General features: G+C 43.8%; 2 protein-coding genes across 2 annotated transcripts; one reads left to right on the top strand and one right to left on the bottom strand.

Annotated features, from left to right (window-relative positions):
• The first annotated feature begins 3,432 nt into the window (after window positions 1-3,432).
• On the top strand, window positions 3,433-6,550 carry LOC127783250 (nudix hydrolase 15, mitochondrial-like). Its single transcript, XM_052310490.1, has 4 exons — window positions 3,433-3,739; window positions 5,293-5,435; window positions 5,588-5,707; window positions 6,073-6,550. The coding sequence occupies exons 1-4, from the start codon at window positions 3,505-3,507 to the stop codon at window positions 6,271-6,273; spliced, it is 699 nt and encodes a 232-aa protein (XP_052166450.1). The 5' UTR covers window positions 3,433-3,504; the 3' UTR covers window positions 6,274-6,550.
• Window positions 6,551-10,461: 3,911 nt separating this feature from the next.
• On the bottom strand, window positions 10,462-13,807 carry LOC127783174 (receptor-like protein kinase HSL1). Its single transcript, XM_052310414.1, has 2 exons — window positions 11,184-13,807; window positions 10,462-11,106 (listed from the first exon to the last, which is right to left on the bottom strand). Exons 1-2 carry the CDS (start codon window positions 13,756-13,758, stop codon window positions 10,754-10,756), a joined length of 2,928 nt encoding a protein of 975 aa, XP_052166374.1. The 5' UTR covers window positions 13,759-13,807; the 3' UTR covers window positions 10,462-10,753.
• Window positions 13,808-21,917: the final 8,110 nt, after the last annotated feature.

Below are 21,917 nucleotides of genomic sequence, written 5' to 3' on the forward strand. Positions count from 1 at the left end.
GCACATGATGGCTATGCAGCAGGAGGCGAAGCCGATGGAGACGGAGCCCGGCGAGGTAGCTGCACGCGAAGACCGGCCGGCGGGGGGCGCCGGTGCGATGTGCCCACACGCCGGCGGAAGTTTAGTTGGCAGTGGAGCAGTGGTGCATGTATGGTAGATTGGCAGGTGGTGGATGGCGGGTGAAAACCCAGCTCGGCCTTGGCCGGACCAACAACGATGACGCTCGAGTGTCATTTTCCCTCCTGAGGGCGTTATCGTGCCGTCTCACACCTTAAGGGCGGTTGCCGGGAGAAAGCCCAGTCTTGGCTCTCTTGAGTCCTTGACGGACGGCGGCGGCGGTGTTCCGCGAAATGGCTAACGGGCGATCGATCGCCCCTAGCGCGCCCCCCTCTCCTCCACGTGGTTTCCTTTTTTGGCACCGCATTACTTTCCTATTTTAGTAAATTTATGCACCTAAAGTTTATACACCTCAAGTTTACACATCTAAAAGTTTACATACCCGATTCAAATTTGAATTTAAATTATATCCGATTCATATTTGAATTTGAATTCAAATATTTTTTATATATAGTATTTCTATACATCTAAAGTATATATACCTAAAGTTTAATAACCCAAATTTTATAAGTTAAAAGTTTACATACCCGATTCAAATTTGAATTTAAATTATATTTGATTCAAATTTGAATTTGAATTCAAATATATTTTATATATAGTATTTCTATGCATCTAAAGTTTATACATCTAAAGTTTATAGACCCAAAGTTTATAAATCAAAAGTTTACATACCCGATACAAATTTGAATTTGAATTCAAATATTAGTTTATAGACCCAAAGTTTATAAGTCAAAAGTTTACATGCCCGTTTCAAATTTGAATTTGAATTCAAATTTTTTATATATAGTATTTCTGTGCATAAATTTTCCAACTTTGTTTTTTTTTAAAAAAATATTATGGTGTACTGTAGTAGGAAGAGAAGAAGGGGAGGAGGAAAAGGGGAGAGGAAGAGCGTACAAGGGGAGGGACGGGTGATCGCTAGGAGGAGAGTGAGGTGATCACCCGCCCACTAGCAATACCCGGTGTTCCGTTGCTCCGCTCCACACAATTACTACGATATTTTTTAGTTTTACCCATAAAAATGATTTTTTTTAGTCTGACAATCAACATGGAGCAATTTTTCCCTGTTAATCCAGCCATTATTGTATCTGAAAAAGTTTTGCAAATGCAGTATTTAATTATTGTAATAGGTAAGGGCTCCTTTGTAACAAAGGAAAAGGTGATGAAATATAGGAGTGCAATCCTATAAAAAATAATCCGACTCTGTTGCAGATTGGCTTCCACAAAATTCTATGATTTTCTAGAGGAATGGCCCATTTCACGAGAACTTTGGTGGAAAACTAACAAGTTCCTACGGAATACCTATTTCATGAGAATTTCGGTGAGAAACTAACATGGGATCGGTTAGCCTAGGGTTAAAAACGATGGGTTCTCGTAAAACCGCTGATCATTATTTGTGGTAACGAGCGTTTTAGTTGGTTTTCGTACAATATTGACTGAAAATCGTTGGTTTTTGCTAGTTTTCATTGATTTTTGATAAATCGGTGAGGAGTGGTTTTTATTTTGAAAACGAGAAGAACTCTAGCCTCGTGTTTTCTCTTCCTTGGTCCAAAAGTAACTATGATTTTGTTTTAGTGCCACCAACAACATTTGTTACAAATTCACGTGATCAATTGGATTGAACAATTTGTTCGTATGTTTTTTCTGCTCTTATGATTCCAAAAATATACTTCCGTCGTTCTAAAATATTTTGGGATGGAAGGAGTACATTTCGGAGCTTAAAAACCCTTTTGTTTTATATAATATTTTCTTCGTTTCATATCATAAGTAATAGTCAATTTTTTATGCTTAATCAAGTTTATAAAAATAATTAGCAACTTAACTCCAAATTAGTTTCGTTAAATATAGCATCGAATATATTTTAATAATATGTTTACTTTGTGTTGTAAATACTACTATGTTTTTTATTTAAACTTATCAAACTTAAACAAGTGTGACTTAAAAAAACAAAGCTGTTTATAATATAAAATAGAGGAAGTAATAAATAAAAATAAATACAGAACTACAAATGCGTTCTTGGCGGGGGGGGGGGGGGGGGGGGGGGGGGCGGGTCAACGGTCAACTTTGACCTAAAGCTCAACATCCAAACATAGTATTTATTAGTACTCCTAAAACCTACATGCAAGCATGTCACATCAACCTGTTAAGTACAAAACCTCAAGATACAAGCATATAATAATTATATCTATAATTTATTTCATTCCAAAAACTAAACATACACATACTAAATCATTATTCTTAAATCATTTTCATAATATTTCAATCCGAATGATTTCATCATTTCTCCGTTATCTAACATATATCCCGCAGCAAAGTGCGGAGCATCATCTAGTTACTGTAATAAGGGCTCCTTTGTAACAAAGGAAAATGTGATGAAATGAAAGATTGCAATCCTATGAAAAATAATCCGACTCTGCTCTAGATTGGCTTCCACAAAATTCTATGATATTCCAGGGGAATGGCCCATTTCTACAAGAATTTTGGTGGAAAACTAACAAATTCCTACTATGGAAATACCTATTTCATAGAATTTTGGTGAGAACTAACATGGAACCGGTTGACCTAGGGTTCCAAAAACGATCGGTTCTCGTAAAACCACTGATCATTAGTTTGTGGTAACAAGCATTTTAGTTGGTTTTCGTACAACATTGACTAAAAATCGTTGGTTTTTACTGGTTTTTGTAGATTTTTTTATAAATCGGTGAGGAGCGGTTTTTATTTTGGAAACGAGAAGGAGAACTCTAGCCTCGTGCTTTCTCTTCCTTACTCGAAAAGTAACTATGATTTTCTTTTAGTGCCACCAACAACATTTGTCACAAATTCATGTGATCAATTGGATTGAACAATTTGTTCATATGTTTTTTTTCTGTTAATACGATTTCAAAAATATACTTCCGTAGTTCCAAAATATTTTGGAATGGAAGAAGTACATTTCGAAGCTCTAAACCCTTTTGTTTTAGATAATATTTCTCTGTTTCATCCTATCATAAGCTATCAAACTTTTTTATGTTTAATCAATTTTATAAAAATAATTAGCAATATAACTCCAAATTAGTTTCGTTAAATCTAGCACCAAATATATTTTAATAATATGTTTACTTTGTGTTGTAAGTACTAATATGTTTTTCTATATAAACTTATCAAACTTAAACAAGTAGTTTGACTTAAAAAGCTGTTTATAATATAAAATAGAGGAAGTAATATAAATAAAAATAAATACAGAATTACAAATGCGTTCTTGGCGGGGGTCAACGGTCAACTTTGTACGCGACACACACACAACGCAACACAGTACAGTAGGCAGGCCATTGCTGTCGTGTCGACTGAAGGAAACGAGCCCTCCTCCCCTTCCACCATTCTCACCTTCTCCGATCTCTCATCCTTCCCATGGTGGGGACGACGGAGGTGGAGGGCATAGAGGCGCTCGTCCGCCGCCTCAGGCTGTACCAGCCGCCTCCCTCCCCGTACGACGGCGCCTCGACCACGGCGGCCGGCGGCGGCGGCGAGCTGTTCCGGCCGCGGAGGGCCGCCGTGCTGGTCTGCCTCTTCCGCCGCGGCGGAGGCGACGGCGAGCTCCGCGTCATCCTCACCAAGCGATCCTCCTCCCTCTCCACCCACTCCGGTGAGCTCGCTTCCTTCCTTCCTTCCTCCTCCCTCGCATCGCCTTCGCGTGGTGTGGTGTGGTGTGGGGGGGGGGGGGGGGGGGTCCGTTGGGCGATCGGGCGCGAGTGCGATCGATCGGATTCTTGCGGGTAAGCTCGGAGATTTGTCGGCAGCGGGGCTCGCCATTGCGGTCCATGCGAGCGGTAGGTTGGGGAATGTGGGGGGAGGGGGGCGGGCATTCCCTAGGCGCTTTCTTCTTTCCATCGGTCCCCAAGGGGGATTGGCCGTTAGTTCTTGGCATTTTTGCTAAGGTCAATGAAGCAAATATAATTGTTTCTGAGAGCATAGAGGAGCAGGAGTTCGTGATTTTTTGGTGGATTTTGTTCAGGTATTTTAGTGGCATAGATGTAAGTTTCTTCTGTTTCTAGTGTCCTCTACGGTGCCTATAGTAGTTTATATAAAAAATATTAGAGTAAATTTCACAAAAATACAGGTATTTTGACCAAATTATCACAAAACTACAACTACAGATTTAATGTGTTGTATCACAAAACTACAACTACAGATTTAGCATCAAATTTATCACAAAACTACAGTTTTAAGGTTAAGTATCACAAAAATGCATATTTAATATTGAAGTTATCACAAAACTACAACTTGGAGTTTAGATCCCTAGCACCATTGTTATATTGGAGCTATAAACATTATTGCTTTCTGACTAAATTGGTTCTAAACTTGTAGTCTTGTGGTAATTTAGTTAATAAACATGTAGTTTTGTGACACTTCATCATAAATGTGTAGTTTTGTGATACACCGAGTTAAATCTGTAGTTTTGTGATAATTTTGTCATAGTATTATGTCAGATTGAAACATTTTTTCTTTTTGGGGGTGAGGGGGGGGGGTGTTAATATATAGTTCACAAATATGATAGGGAGTCACTTTCTAGTTTCTACCATGTGGGTGATTCATTCATGAAGTTAGTTTACAAATGATATAGTTGTTTCTCTCTTGTCTTGTCCACTTCAACATTATTAGCCAACTGGCTTTTGTGGAATGTTTTGAACAAACAATTTGTACAGATGATTGGACTTATACTAGGAACATCATAGCATTTCTTACTTCGGTGTCTACTTGAGAAAAACAAGTAGGGTGCATCAGAATTTACAAATTTTAAGCGACTTGGCCTCACCTCAGGAATTGTTTGAGCAACTTGAGATTTGGTTCTGAAGTGAAATGAAACAAGCTGACTTTCTGAAATACTTTTGAAACCAAGCCTGCTCGTATATTTTCTTGTTATAGATTTTGAGTTTGGGGACTTGAGCTCACAAATGGTCTCAAGATAGGTTTGGCTTACACAAGAGTTATAAATTGAGCTTCTGGCTCTACTAGAGAGCTGACTTGGTTTGAGTCAGCATATTCAGGTGAGCTGATCCAAATGTAGTCTGCCCTGGCTCATTTTATCTAAACTTGCTTCAACTACACCCCAAAGTGTTGATGGGTGCTCATAGATGCCCAATGCTGCTTCTATGCTTTTTCTTAACTAAGTTTCTTGCCTAAATTTGAGATTGTCAGGGGAGGTTGCATTGCCAGGAGGGAAGGCTGAGGAAGGTGATGCTGATGATGCAGCAACAGCACTGAGAGAGGCAAAGGAGGAGATTGGGCTTGATCCTTCTTTGGTCACTGTTGTTGCCTCTTTAGAGCATTTCTTGTCAAAGGTGCAATGCCTTTCGGTCTTCTTTTACATCGAAACTGAAATTTTTTCTTAGATCAGAGAAAACCGTGTTGCAATGCATCAATAGAAAATAGGGAAATCTTTTTTTATTTTTTTTCTGGTGTTACAAATACAAATCTTTATACATTCTTGCAGCATCTTCTGGTGGTTGTTCCTATTGTCGGCATCCTCTCAGATATTGAAGCATTTAAGCCTGTTCTTAATGTCGATGAGGTAGATGACATTTTTGATGTACCGCTGGAGATGTTCCTCAAGGTCAGTTTATTTATCTTCTTACTGTATTAATTAAAAGGCATCACATTGTTTGTACTTTATGAGTAGTAAATTTTTTACATCCTTCATTCCATGTTCATGACATACTGACATTTGCAGTTTACTGTACAAAATTACAATTCACTGTTAAAAATGTCCAGGCATAACTGCCATAGTTACCATGCTGCAGTGATTTACTTTGGAACATGCTCTGTTATGTACGTTGAACTGCTTTGGAAAGTTACCAGAATTGCATGGGTTAATACAGTAAATTAATTATTATGTGCAAATAATGGCAAAAGAAATCTGCTTCTTTTTTCTTTTTTTTTGGGACATTGTGATATCCAATCCATTCTGGAACGCTGCAGGATGAAAATAGGACATCTGAGGAGCGCGAAAAGATGGGGCAGACATTCACAATTCATTACTTCAATTATGAGAAAGAGAACCAGAAGTACTTAATCTGGGGCCTGACTGCACGCATCTTAATTCATGCTGCTTCAGTTGTATACCAGCGCCCACCAGACTTTCCCGAGCGAAGAGTACATTTCAACCTGCCAAAGTTCTGAAGGGCAGTGCCATGGATCAGCATATACTAAATACTGTTAACTTACTATGGAGACTCAATTATACCGATTGAAGAGCATAGCGGAAAAAAAAATCCCAAAAAAGGTTGCTGGAGAATATATATTTTCTATTCTTTGCACCATTCTTTACACAACACGCTGATGTTAACATTTGTTGATGCTGAGTTATCTGAGTAACCCCCATTTGCTCCCTGTTGATGTCACCAAACAGTTGCACTAATACAGTTGGGTTTTATATGTGAAGTATAAATCAAATTTAGTGTGTTGAGTGCGTTGTTCAGTCACTCAATTAGGATCAGATGTTTGTGAAAACCTACCAAATTGCTGATCCTGTTGATGCTCAATTGTTCCATTCCTTCTGAAACCTGTTTTTTCTGCAGTGTTATCTTTTTGTTAACCTTTCCCTATGTTTACTACAATCAGATCATGGTGTTGCTTTTGTCATGTCTCTATCCCACAACTTCTCTTGATGTGTCGCAAACAAAAATGGTATATCCAACATACCCAGATGAAAACTTTTGCAGGTGGCAAGTTTGGATTGGGCAACTCAACCTGAGATAAAACAAATGAGATGCAAAAGAAAGAAAGAAAGAAATGGTAGACAATGGATTGCTAGTGCTTCTCCCAGTATGTATGCAGATAGTATAATTTCATTGCTAAACAATTTTTTCTCACCTTCTTTCTCAGTTACATTACTTCACATCAGAGTGTTACTTTGCTTAGTTTTCTGTTGGCTTTTTAGCCATCGTGTCCTCCTGTGGTTAGGCACTGTACTGCAGGATTGTCCATGGGCTTTCTGAAAAAACCTAACGAGTAGTGGGAACTTTTTGGTAATAGAACTTTAGAGCAGATTCATGGAGCCCACACAACATAAGCATGCCTCTTGTAAATCTTTGGGTTAATCATGGGGAGGCTTCCATGAATGTCATTTCCATGGATTCCATCATCCACAAAAATCAAATCATGCACCGCCATTCTTTATCTGCGCTTCGGTTGTTGACTACAGCGATAGCATGGCTCTATTGTAGTTTCTCTTGAGCGGCATGATTTGGGAAAAAAATGGTAGAGTTTCAAAACGAGATTTGTATTATTTTTTGGGGAGTTCTGCTGGCAATAAAGGGTCTGTTTGGTAGAACTCCAACTTCTAAATTTAACTCCAGGAGTTGGGTCTGGAGTGGAGTTGTAGAGCTACCTAAACACAGCTCCACCAGTCTATTTCATTTTGTGAGAGAGCTCCACCTAGATCCACCTCTTCTAGAGCTGGAGCTGTACTAAACATGTCCAAAATCCTGTTTGGAATGGAATTACGAAGGATTATCGTACTCTTGTTTGGTTGGACTACCCGTTGGGCATGTTGGTGTTTGACTGTTTGGTTAGCTGATTATCCCAAATTATGTGCTCTAGAACATAAGATTAAATTTAACAGTACATCAATTGGAAAACCACTACTCCCTCCGTTTCAGGTTACAAAACTTTTTGACTTTGGTCAAAGTCAAACTGTTTTAAGTTTGACTAAATTTATAGACAAATATAGTAATATTTATAATACTAAATTAGTGTCATCAAATCAATAATTGAATATATTTTCATAATAAATTTGTGTTGGGTTGAAAATACTACTACTTTTTTCTATAAACTTGGTCAAATTAAAGCAGTTTGACTTTGACCAAAGTCAAAATGTTTTATAACCTGAAACGGATGGAGTATTTATTAAGGGATTTTTTTAGCAGATAGTTTAGAGTTGCGAGTTTTGTTTAAAATAACTAATAATTGGATTCCAAATGGGATTACCTCGCCTACTATTTGGTGTTCTTTTTTATTATTCCAGTTGCAAAATGGCACAATTCCTTCTTTGTGTATGGTTACCCAATGCTATGTATCATCTTAGAAAATGAACACATCATAACAACCACAAATTTTGGACTGTAGAGGGTGTTGAATCAAGAAGCCTTCTTTGCAAAACCGAGCAGCAAAGATGGACATGATGCAACACAACTCCTTTTGCATATCCCCCAAAAGAAGAAGCAAAGAGGGACAGATGGACTGGTATTGATTTCGCAATAACATCTCTTGGAAACTCCTGTTATTATAATTCAGTTGATCGGTATAGGAACTCAAACTCCTCATTTCATAAACGGCACAAACACACTTCCTCTTAGTCCAAAGACAATGTTTTTTTTCATGCACTAATGGAGGTAATGGATTACACAAAACATGCCACTGAATGTGACCTGAGACAGAAATTCCCACTGAAGGAAACTTCCAAACCCTTGTGCTTTATTCCTTTTCAGCTTTAGCAACTTTGTTGATGTTCAGAGTTTCAGACAGACAGATAGACAGGGATGTGCACCTGTGAAGGAAAACGACGGCAGCACTAGAACGGAAGCTAAAAAGATTATCTGAATTTCAGTAGTAGGGGAGTGTGTGCTTGTTGTCTCCAAAGGCCACTTTGGTCAGGCAGGCGTGCCCCTGCAGTCCCATCGTCTCTGCATTTTTTGGCTGTCCATTTCTTCAGTCTCCCAGCTGCTTGCCATACCACTCTGCTCCTCTGAAAAGAAGGCGAATTGGCAATATGCATCCATGGATAGAGAGATTGCCTTTTGGTTTCAAGTTTTTAATTTCGACAACAGTGGGGCTGAAATATATAGATAATGTTTGGATCATAATAAGTTTGAACAGAAAAAAACTTTGTGAACTCCTTTCTGAAATAGATTTTGCAGTCTTTTCGGTGGTCAACTTTTCTTGAAACATTTGTGCTAACTTTATGTGAATTTTCAGTTAAATAGTAATATACCTGTGCATACCAATAAACATTGATTCATAAGCTTATGGGCCCATATAATTAGTAGACTCAAATTGTTTTTAGAGTGGATGGACGACTCTACTTTTAAGTATTTTCAGTTGACGTGAATCAAGAAAAACTCGACGATAAAGACATGTAAAACTGAAAATCCTTGAAATATCAGCAGGCAACAAGCCGACCATTCTGATCGTGACCCTGTCATATATCCTCTCAGAAAGAACCATTGATATAGTAGGCTATCCGAAGAGTCTCCTGTCTACTACTAGTACCAACAGCATGGACCCACATGTAATTCAGACAGACACTTGGACAAGTTTGGGGTTAACTGGTTACTGTGCTATGGTGTGCGGCAGCCGTTGAATTCAGTTAGTTACAGAAGTGAAAACGAAAATTCACTGATGCTGATCCTGTCCCCTCATATAAACTGTCCAAGCAGAGGGTAATTGTCTGGATCAGTCAGTGACAAAGGACTTAAAGACAGTAAAAACATTTTCTCTGAAATCTATGAAGGACAATTTGGAGCTTAGCATTTCATAAAGGTTTTCTTCAGGACCATTGACACCAAATGTACATGTTACTGTAGATGCAGACATTCACTACACAGTTGTGTGGCTATGGTCCAGGACTCCAGACTGTGTCCACAATTTGCATATCCTGACAGATGCAAAGCCCAACAGTAATCCCAACAACAAATCACCTAACCTTTTTGGATCTAAACCCTGCAGGCTAGCAGAAAGGTAAGGGAAGAAGGGAAAAGAGCCAGCACAGCTTCTGTACAGCCTCTTGTTCTGTTGCTGTCACTTGATCTCCACCACAGCTGAATGCTCCCAACTTAATAGCAAAAGCTGAAACCTAAGCCTGCAATTGAATGGAGCACTGAATGACCCAAAAATTACAGCACTGAAGGATCATATTTATCCGGGTCGAGAGATGATGTTCAGGTACATACCTAGAAATGCTTATACTAAAATGAAAAGTAATTAACATGTTAAAACTAAAATAGCAATTTTACTCCCCTTATCCCATAATATATGAATCTAGAACTGAATGGGACATAACATAGTACAATTAATTTGGACAGGAGATCTATCCAAATTTATTGTACTATGTTGTGTTCCATACGATTTTAGATTGCTATGAGTAATTACTACCCAATAATTTGTTCGATCCAAGCCAAATCAATCACTATATCTTATACATGTGTCTGTGTGATAAACTGATAGCAAGTGATAACTGAACATGTAAAATGGAAAAAAGCCGCTCAACAAGTTCAGGTACAACAAGAGGCACCTTTTTCACTTTTCAGGGTCTGAAATGAGCACAGAATAATGCAGATGGTCCACAGAGTCAAAAGTGTTAGCACCATCTAGCTTAAACCAAATCCTTGTTGGCATTGATACTTTAGACAAACTGGTAGTAGTACATTAACCCATGAAAATACTAGAATGAGCTATACATAGAGGACCTTTACTTAAGTAGTTCTAGCTTACATTGCATGCTTGAGGCTTCAACCTTAATGCTGGGTACTTGAGTACATTAATTACTACTGATTGTTAATGTGATTATGCTAACTGATTTTTGAAGCGAGTGATTATGCTAATTGCTAATTAAAGTGAGGTACTACTGTTCAGTGTGTTCATCAGTGCTGGCTTTGTGTGATCAAACGAGGAGAGGCTTCTCCTCCGCCATGGCCTTCTCCTTGCTCTCCGGCCGGAGCTCCAGCAGCAGCTTCACGACGGACCTCATCGACGGGCGGTTGATCGGGAGGCTGGACGTGCAGAGCAGCGCGACGTTGAGCGCCCTCCGCGTCTCGTCGCGCGGCGCGCCGGCGAGCCTCGCGTCGAGCACGCGGTCGACGCCGTCGCGCTCGACGCCGCCGCACACCCACCTGACGAGGTCCTTCTCCCCGAGCTCCGGCCCCGCCGGCGCCTTGCCGGTGAGGAGCTCCAGCATCACCACGCCGAAGCTGTACACGTCGCTCTTCTCCGTGATGCGCAGCGTGTACGAGTACTCTGGGAACACAAGAATATCGTCAGCTCGAGCTCGTCGGCGGCGCCATGGCGATCGAGGTGTGCGCATGATAACTCACCGGGGGCAATGTAGCCGCAGGAGCCGGCAATGGCGGACACGGTGGTGGGCGGCGCGGCGGAGACGGCCCTGGCGACGCCGAAGTCGGCGACCTTGGCGCGGAGGTCGGCGTCGAGGAGGATGTTGTTGGACTTGACGTCGCGGTGCACGATCGGCGGCGCGCAGTCGTGGTGGAGGTAGGAGAGACCCTCGGCGGCGTCGACCATGATGCGGTGCCGCGCCGGCCAGTCGAGGAGGCCGCCCTTGCCGCCGTGGAGGAGGTCGCCGAGGCTGCCGTTGGGCATGTACTCGTAGACGAGCAGCCGCCGCTCGCCGCTGCTGAGGCTGCACCACAGCTTCAAGATGTTCTTGTGCCGTATCCTCCCCAGCGTCGCCACCTCCGCCTCGAACGTGTCCTTGCCGCCGCCGCCGGCTTCCATGGCCGCCGCCTTCTTCGCCGCGCCGCCGTTGGCCCAGAGCTTCTTGACGGCGACGACGGCGCCATCGTCGCCGCCGCGGGCGCCGTGCCCGAGGACGGCCTTGTACACCTTGCCCGCCGCGCCTGTGCCGACCACGTTGTCCTCGTCGTCGAGGCAGCTGAGGATGTCCTCCTCGTCGAACTCCGCCTTGTGGAACGACGTGACCACCCACCTCGGCTTCTCGCCGGCGGCGTCCTCCGTGCTCCACCTCCTTTGACTCCTGTACCTGTGGACGAACCACGCGGCGCCGAGCAGCAGGATGACGCCGGCGACGGTGACGATGGAGGCGGTGACGCTCCCGACAAGGCCGCGGCGGCCGGCGCGGCCTCCGCGGCCGCTCGCGCACGAACCGCCGGTGCACAGCCCCGGATTGCCGAGGAAGCTGTCCTTGTACATATCGCCGGCGAACAGAGGAGGCAGGACGCCGGCGAGCCGGTTGTTCGACAGGTTGAACAGGCTCAGCTTAAGGTTCTCGAGTTGCACCGGCACGCCGCCGGTGAGCTCGTTGTTCGACAGGTCGAGCGAGTTGAGCACCGGCAGATCGCCGAGCTCGGCGGGGATGTCTCCGGTGAGGCGGTTGTCGGCGAGGTCGAGCTGCGTCAGCTTCCGCCACCGTCGAACACCTCGCGGCAGCTCGCCGGAGAGCGAGTTGTTCCTCAAATCAAGCCGGCCGAGCGTGGTGACCACGGTCATCGACGCCGGCAATGGCCCGGAGAACACGTTGTTGGAAGCCGACAGCTCGAACAGGTTCGGCAAGCTGCCGAGCTCCGGCGGCAGCGCGCCGGCGAAGCGGTTGTCAGATATCAGCAGCTGCGACAGGTTCCGCGCCGTGGCAATGGCGGGCGCGACGGCGCCGGAGAGGCCGTTCCCGGCGAGCTCCAGCAGGTAGAGGTGCGGAAGGCCCCACATGTCCGGCGGCACGGCGCCGGAGAGCCGGTTGTTCGGCAGCCGCACCCGCGTCAGCGTCCGGCATTGCCCCAGCTCCGCCGGAATCGGGCCGACGAGCTCGTTGTTCAGCATGAGAAGCTGCTCCAGCTTCCCGGCGCTGCACAGCGTTGCCGGAATCTCGCCGGAGATACGGTTGTCTGACAAGTCCAAGAACTCGAGCGGGCTGTTCTTCCCGAACTCCGGCGGCAACTCCCCGACCAGCCGGTTGGTGAACAGCCTGAGGTCGTTGAGCTTCGCCGCGTCGGCCACCGTCGCCGGCACGCGTCCGGTAAGCTCGTTCTGGTACAGGTGGAGGCTCTCCAGCCTCGGGGCGAGGAACAGGTCGGCCGGTATCTCGCCGGAGAGCTGGTTCATGGCTGCGTCGAAGAACCGCAGCTTCCTGAGCGCCGCCATCCCCTCCGGCAAGCTCCCGGTGAGCTGGTTCGAGTAGAGCTCGAGCTGGACGACGCTCTCCAGCCCTCCGATGCTGCTCGGGATCTCGCCGGTGAGGTTGTTCGTCGAGAGGTCGAGGTTGACGAGGCTCTTCAGGCTCCCGATCGACGGCGGGATATCTCCGACGAGGTTGCACCCGGCCAGCCACAGCACGCGCAGCCTCTGGATTCCGGTGAACGTCTCCGGCAACGGCGACGGCGCGAACTGGTTGTACGCGAGGAGGAGCTCCTCGAGGGCGCTGACGTTCGCCAAGAACGCCGGGAACTCGCCGGACAGCTCGTTCCCGGCCAGGCTGAGCGTCAAGAGAGACGGGAACCCCGCGCCGTAGCTCCTCGGGACCTCGTCGGAGAACCCATTCCCGGCGAGATCAAGGTGCCTCAGCGACGGCATCGCGGCGAGGCAGCCGGGCAACGGCCCGGTGAGGTCATTGTACGACAGGTCGAGCCGCGCCAGCGAACGGAGCTCGCACAGCGGCGCCGGGAACTCGCCGGCGAGGGAGAGGTTGGAGAGGAGCACGGCGGCGACGGCGGCGGCGGAGGAGGACGACGGGTTGGAGCAGAGGAGGTGCGGCCACCGGCACGGGGAGAGGGACGGCGACAGGCCAGGGTCCCACGCGGCGAGCGCGGAGGACGGGTCGGAGAGCGCGGCCTTGGCGGCGAGGAGGTTGGCGAAGTCGGCGGGGAAGGAGGCGGCGCCGGCGGCGAGGGCGAGGGCGAGGAGGAGGAGCAGGGGAGTCATGGGGGAAGCGTGCAGTGGAGCGAAGTGGGAGTGGGAGTAGTGGGTGGCTATTAAGGTGGATTTGGGTTTTGAGGCGTGGGTGGCTGTCTCACTGACTGGTGGGACCCACCATTCGTGTCAGTTTTGAGGGAGATTAGGGGGGTTTGGGTTTTGGAGCTTGGGTTACTGACGGGTGGGCCCGTGATTCTGTGTCAGTTTAGACGGAGTAGGCGTATGTTCTGCTTGCTAATGGTGACACTTGAGGCTAACCTACTCACAGAGTGAGCATGATCCAATGGGGGCGATGCAGTGGCGGGCCAAATTTAGAGCTTAAAAAATATAATTGTAATTATATTGAATGTTATCTGTGAAAATTTAATATTATTTCCTAAAATATTTTATTAATATAATATTTTAATTAATATATTTTGTCAATTGTTTTAAAGATTCTAACTTTTTATGAAAATTTTTTCAAAACTATTCGATGACATGTAAATAAAGACATCTCCTCGATGAGTTAAAAAAAAAGTCTTTTCCTCAAATTTATAGCGGTATACTCTATCGCCTTCCTATTATTACTAATGCAAGTGCATGAACCCAACCTTTGTAGTTATATACACAATATCAATTGCTAAGAGCTAGTATTTATTAACTCTTACCATCATTCTGATAGATGCTGCTAATACAAAGTGATCTTTTTCAAAAAAATATATATTTCTTCATTATTTACCCGCAACAAACAATATTGTTTGATAATGCATGGCCACAAGTTTCCCTTTCTTCTACTAGCAAATTAAAGCAGCAAATGAGATTATCATGCATGAGGTGATGAGGGGCATGCACATACATATAGCGTATTGCAACCTGTTGGTCCACATTATACATTATGGACATGCATGGGTGTGGTTGTGCAGTCTTGTGTGACTCTAGTACCGTGGAGTGCGAGATTAGCGAGAGCTCAATCCCTAAGCAAGTGCTTAGCTTGCTAAGCTAGCTAGCCATCCGAGCATGCAGGAACTGCACGCTGATTAAGCAAGAAAGAGCTAGTAGTTGGAGCAGCAAGAGAGGCATGCATGCAGGAGCGCATGTATTGCATGAGTGTGATGTGCAACCGTGTGGATTTTTTTTTTCTTTTGAAGAAATGCAACCCCTAGCTTTGACGGATGTATCCGCACCGCACATGCACACACTCGTTTCTATACTACTTAAAACATTAGAAATGGTGGTATCGGTTATGCCAACTGCAACACCCTCTCTCAACTGATATATATCCCGGACCCACAATATCGGATGCTCCCAAAATCCGGATCGACCCACAGGGGCGGATCTAGTTACTAAGACCAATGTCAGGTGACACGGACAATGACTTTAGACAAAACCTATAGCAAAACTGTTTATCCATATGTTATAACATCATGGTCTGGGCTGTGTATATCCACTTTGGGTGTAGAGGCCGGTTAATCTATTATCTTAAAAAAAATAACACCATGGTCTAAGTATAATTAGCATACTATGACACTGATAGACATGTCATGACATCAACGAACCAATTTTTTGGATCCGCCACTGTCCACCCATCCGGCCTGTCTGCACCGCCGCTACCTCTCCATCTTCGACGCCGCCCCAAGCAGCCACGTCTGCCGTCGATGGCAACTTCCCTAGCGAATTGCGAGCACCCACACCACAACCTCTCTCCGCCGCTGCTTAAGTGGGGCTGGTTGAGAGTTGGGAGCCACTGTGGTTTGGAGGCGGTGCCAAACTGTCCGTGTCTACATACAATGATACCCTTGCAGTGTGGAAGCCTAACGTGATTAAGGTGGAGCAGTGCAGAAGCCCACCGTGGATGCAGTGGCATAGCGTGGAAGACAGGCACCTCCACTGAAGTTGGCCTTATTGGGAGTTGGGAGCGATGTTGGCTTGGAGGCGGTGTCAAGTTGCGTGAAAACTATGTCGCGCACGTGCGATTTTTGGGCACGATTTCTGGAGGAGTTACGTAACTAACCAAGTTAGTTTAGGATAATAACGGTAATTAATTAAGAAAATATTTTTCTTTTTTGGAAGATTTTTTACTAGAAGATTAAAATAAATCTATATGTGAAAGAAATTTTCAACTTAAAATTTGAAACTCTAAGCTTTAACTTTTAAAAATTTTCAACGGTTAAATTTAAAAACTTTCAACTCAAGATTTAAAATTTAAAGTTAAGACAAATTTTAAAAACTTTTTAACTCGAGATTTGAAAACTTTTAGTTAAGATTTGAAAACTTTAAAATCTAGATTTAAAATTTTCTTTAGATTGAAAAACTTTTAAGTTAAGATTTGAAAACTTTCGACTCAAATAGATTAAAAAATCGGAAAAAGAACATGATAAAAAGGAAAACGCGTGAGGGGAGGGGGAAGAAAAAAAATGAAAAAAGCGAAAAGACGGAAAAAAAAGAAGAGAAAAACGAAAAAAAAAAGGGAAAAAAAGAGAGAGAGAACGGGCCACGGCCTCGCGGGTTGCGGCACGGAAGCCCGACGCGGTTGAGGAGGCGGAGTAGAGTGGGAGCCCCACCGTGTGGAACTGTGGATGCATGCTGCTGCGTGGCATGGAGGACGGGAGCACGACGTGGATGACGCGGGCCCAGCGTGGATGCAGCGGCGTGGCACGGATGCCAAGCACACGGCGTTGCTACGGAGGCCGAAGTGCCACGGTCGGCTGTGGCTGTGGGGACGGCGAGGCAGAGAGCGGTGTCGATCTGGAATTCTCGATCTGACACCTAGGATTTTATTTCTTCTGTGTATTTATATGCACGTAACAAATGGGCCACCGTCCGGTATTAATTTCTCATACAGATAATCCCTTCTATACCCTTAAAATTTTAACTAATTCTTTCTATGCTTCTAAATTTTATTTTCTTCCTTGTATATCTCCAAAATTTAATTTTGATCTCTTCCATGCCTTTTCCATCAATTGACCGTTAGTTGACGGTCTAATTTCTATAAAAATAACCATTATTAATAGTTATGATTGCTATGTGATATATTATTTATGATAAAATTTATTTTTAGATATTGAAATAATAATTATATTTATTTTATTTTTTGAAAATCATAAAAATGAGGAGCATTCATACAATGATAGGACTACCAATGCTCACGATATTTTTTTAAGAATGCTCCCGATCAAAAAAAATCTATTGTCCTATTAAATTTTAAATAAAAATTTGATTTGTTACATTTGTTTTATTTTCAAAATTTTCCGAACTAATTATTTAGTCTCATTAGTTATATAAAATGCACACACTCTGCACACAAACAAAATTTTCAATTGTTTATTAAGCTTATATTCAAACCTAAATCATCAAAGGCATTAAAGACATTTGCCACAAAACTTAACGGTGGAATGAAGGAAAATGTAATGGGAGGGGCATGGAAGAGATCAAGTTGAAATTTTAGGGGTATAGAAGTGAACGGGTAAATTTCAAAGGTATAAAAGGGATTGAGTGAATTTTCAAAGGTATATAGGGAATTTACTCTTTCTCATATGGGCTATGAGCATGTTACTGTAGAGGAATAAGTCTATTTTCCATCAAAGAATTGAAAGAGAGAGACCGAAGCCATAAGTTACGCATTTCACGGTCGTATTTAATAATTCAATTGAAAGATAACTCAACGTGCTTCGTTTGCTTTTTCCTTTCCATGGACTAAGATAAGACTAGTTGTTGGTTGGTTGTAAATCTGGGAATAGTCTAGATTGAGAATATGCATTATCTCGTTAGAGGAAACTCACTCTAGTAAGATCAGGCAAGGCAGCATATGATCCAAATATTCACTCGCTCTAAGCACGGGAATAGAAGCGAAAACGATCTCGATCCGTGATTTTTTAAATATCCAGAATGATCCATCCCGGTAAAGATAAGATAAGAACTGCTCGTTAGATAGAATGGATTCAATTTTGATTTGGAATTGCTTCTTTTAGGTAAAATAAAAAATAAGTAAAAGCACAGACCTTAATTTTACTTTACAGGAAATGCGTTTTTTACTGCATTTTTTTTCTTTCTTTTGGTATTCTTCATCTCTTGTTCCATGGAGGCGGCCATTGGAGGGCATGCGGCGGCGGTGTTGGAGGAGGAGGAGGAGCGCAGATCGGGTCCGGCGGGGCTGTGGCTCAGGCGGCATGGAGCGGCGGTATTGGCGTGGATGGGGCCGGCGGCAGTTGAAGAGGAGAGCGTGGAGCGAGAAAAAAAAGAAAGGCGAGCCATGAGATTAGGCGATCGGGTTAAGTGGGAGAGTGCGAAGCAAGAAAAAGAAAAGAAAGGCAATCGAGCCATCGGATTCAGCGATCGTATGGTTCACACTCCGCGGGTCTACCTGGTAAGGATTCAATACCACCACTACGTTTTTTTTAAAAGTAAAGTATATATAAGTATAGATATAGATACCAAACACCATCTAGGTATAAATACTTCTATCCTTACAAACATTAATATGTGGTCTTCATTATCCCATGGGTCTTTATGTCAGTGACAGTGATCGTACTAACTAACAATTATATCACACATCGAGCCCGTTTATTAACAATAGCAACTGCGTATTGGAAGGGGCGGAAATAAGGGTGGGCAATTAGGGCTTCAGCCCTAGGCTTAGGACCAAATTCCCATAAATTTATTCAAAATACTGTCAAAAGTTGAAGATAAAGAGAAACTTGCTAAGAACACACCAATTGAGCCCTACTTAGCCTCAGGAGTGATCTTTTCTTGGCTCCGCCACTGCGCATTGGTATCATACATTACAACCTAGCAACCACTACTAGAGAACTGATCTTTGCTGGGTCATGCAAAATCCACATTAGTTATCTTTAATCCTGATTCAAAAGCTTAACGGTACGTTTTGCTCTTTAGCCCCGGTTGGTGTAAAGATCATTTTTAGTCCCGGTTCAAAAATTCATCAGGCTGTGTCAAGCCCCCACTATCTTTAGTCCTAGTTGTTTATACCAACCGAGACCAAATAGAAAAAAGCGAACGAGCCGAGCCACACGCCTCCCTATGCCAGCTTCCCTTGTCCTTATCTCCTCCTCCCCATGCTGCACGCCTCCCTCGATCTCTGTCTCCTCCTTTCTCACTCCCTCTCCCTCCACCGCACCGCCCGGTGACGGCGGTGGGAGGGGAGGAGATGGCGGCGGCCCGGCGCTCGGAGGTGGTCTCTCGCTCCCCCTCTCTCTCACTCCCTCCCTCCACCGCACCAGCCGGAGACGGCAGAAGTGGCAGCGCAGTGGCCGGGCGGCTGTGCCCTCCCCTCTGCCAGATCTGGCGATAGGGGAGATCGGGCCGCAGCCCGGCGGAAGCAACGGTGGCGACCAGGCATTTGAATTTTTGTGAATTTTTTGTGATGTGGGGATTTAAGATAATTTTTGTGATGTAAATTATTTTTTCGATGTTTTTGTGACTTTATGGATGATTTTGTTGTTGAGTAATGCTCATTTGATGTTGAGTATGTTGTGAATCTGTGGTGTCAATTTGATGTGAGGATTTCAGTATACGGACGATTTCAATTTGTTGTTCAGTATGTTCAACAGCAAAAGACAATAAAAATATGCAAGCAAGCAAAAAAGCAATAAAAAAACTTTAGCGCGGGTTGGGCGTCCCGGTTTGCAACCCTAGACTAAAGGGGTTACAAATCGGGACTAAAAACGCATTCCCCAGCAGTGGTCCTTACCCAATACGGCTGCTTAATTATGAGTATATACCAAGTTGACGACCGAACTAGGTCTATGGCTTCAAATATTTCGTATTTTAATCCATTTCAATATGTTAAGATATATTTAAAAGTCTCTCACTCTATTTAACTAAAAAAAATCACCCTCTTACTCCTTTATCGATCTGGGTAGAATATTTTTGTTTTCTTCAAGTCTGTTCTGGTAAGTGTTCAATGGTTATTTCTATGACCACCTTAAAGAGCTAAGACTTATGACAATGATATGAACATGTATTTCATGCATTAAATATTTCATTTGTTCCTTAACAGAAAAACAAATCACTACTTCATGACACAAAATATTTTTAAAAGTTTTTTTTTTAAAAAAATTATCCGGATTCAGATAGAGCTCCACTCTTTTGTTCTTACATTTTATTTTCTAAATGTAGAGGCTCAATTTATAGTTAGCACCGGGAAATTTATATGTACAGCCATACTAACCAATACTTTATCCGTCTTAAAATATAAAAACCGAATACGGAATAGGATATATCATGTCTAAATTTATATATAGTATTAGGATATGTCACTTTTGCATAATACACTACTTCAGAAACCGTTTTTACAAACGGCTAAAAGTGATCTTTGCATGCGGCTATCCCAACCGCATGCACCAAAAGGCCTACGAAAATAGAATTTTTTGCATGTGGCTAGGGCAACCGCATGTAAAAATCCTATTTTTTTCATGCGGTCTCCTATACCGTCCGTATGCAAAAATAAATTCGGCGAAAAAATAAAAATAAAAGAACCCGGGTGAACCCGGGCCCGCCGCTGTCATCGTCTGGATCTGCCGCCCGCCGTTGTTGTCGTCGGTGCCGTCGGATCCACCGCCCGCCACCTTTGTCGTCGTCGGCGCCGTCGGATCCATCGCCCCCACCTCCCTGCGTCGTCGCCTGTGCTAGATCAATGTGAGGGAGATCCCCTGGCGCCAGATCCACGCGGGGACGGCCGCCGCTGTCGTTGCCGGTGCTAGATCCACGCGAGGGAGGGCCTCCGGTGCCGGATCCGCGAGGGATTGAGCTGCCGCCGCCCATCGTCCGTCGTCGAATCCATGCGGGGTGCCGCCGCCGCCGATGTATCCATGCGGGGCGGCGCCGCTCTTGGCCGCCTCATCGGTGTCGCTCGCCGCTTCCAGCCACCCCGCTCCCGGTCGCCCGCCTTCGTCACCGGATCCACGCGTGCCGCCCGTTGCTCCAGGTCTAGCTCCCCCTTCGGCCGTCGAGCCTGCTGGCTCTCTTGGCCGCTCCCTCGGCCACCCGTGGCGCGCCGCGCTGCTCTCGCCGTCGCTAGTGAGAGAGATGAGAGGAGAGAAAGTGAGAGAGAGGACTGAGAGGAAAGGTGAAGATAAGGTTGGTGAAAAATTTTGAAGTGGTCAAGAGGGAAGGAGGAGGCAAATCAGACTTCTAGGCCGATTACTAAGAGGCTCGCATGCAAAATAAATGATTTTTCATATGCGGGCATTTTAAGAGGTCCGCATGCAAAAATGAGCTCTTTTTTTTTCATGCGGCCCCTTAAGGGGTTCACCTACGAAAATCAATTTTTACATGCGGGCCTCTGAAGGAGCCGTATACGAAAATGCTTGCTTGATTTTTGCAGACGCGGCCAGTTATAGTCCGTTTGTAACCTACCGAGGGTCACGTACATAGAAATTGCTTTTTTTAAGTGATGGGTTTATATATTTTACTCTCTCCTTCCACAAAAGTTACACCTATTACTTTTGTTACCAAGATCAAGAAGAAATTAACTTATTTTACATGTAACAAAGATAAATGAGTATATATATGCATGAAACCAATGAGTATTAAGATAACTCCTTGGATTCTAACCCAACATTTTACCTTTTCATTTAAATCTGAGATAAATAGAGGCTACAAATAGAAATAACCTATTTGAAAATTTTAAATATGAAATAGGTCTACTTCCTCCGTCCAAAAATATATGCATTTTTAGCATAGTGACAAGTCAAACATTTTTTAACTTTGACTATTAATAGTAAAAAAAATCAATTATGTAAAATTGATGTTACTAGATTTATCATTCAACAAACTATTATAATATGCAAATTTTTTTATTTAAAACATCTTATTTATGTAGATGTTATTAGTCAAAATAGTATCTTCGAAGATAATGTGAAAGTTAAAAATGCTTATATTTTAGATAGAGATGTAGTAACTCTTATGGATGGACGGAATATGGACGAGGGAGTACTTTACATGCATGGCTGCGTAGCGTGTGCATCATGACGACCACGAGCTTTAGCTGCAACAAAATTAATTTCCTAAGTATTATTGTACACATATCCAGCTTATCCAGTCGTAGAAAAGTACGGTTCACGGAGTCACGGGCCATTATCCGTACGGCACATTATATTTCTTTACAGTTACAAGCAGAGCATGCATGCAATGCAAAAGCACGAGCCAGCGAGATTCCGGGAAAGCTCCCCTCC

This window comes from Oryza glaberrima, chromosome 8 (assembly GCF_000147395.1).
Source record: "Oryza glaberrima chromosome 8, OglaRS2, whole genome shotgun sequence".
NCBI lineage: Eukaryota > Viridiplantae > Streptophyta > Magnoliopsida > Poales > Poaceae > Oryza > Oryza glaberrima.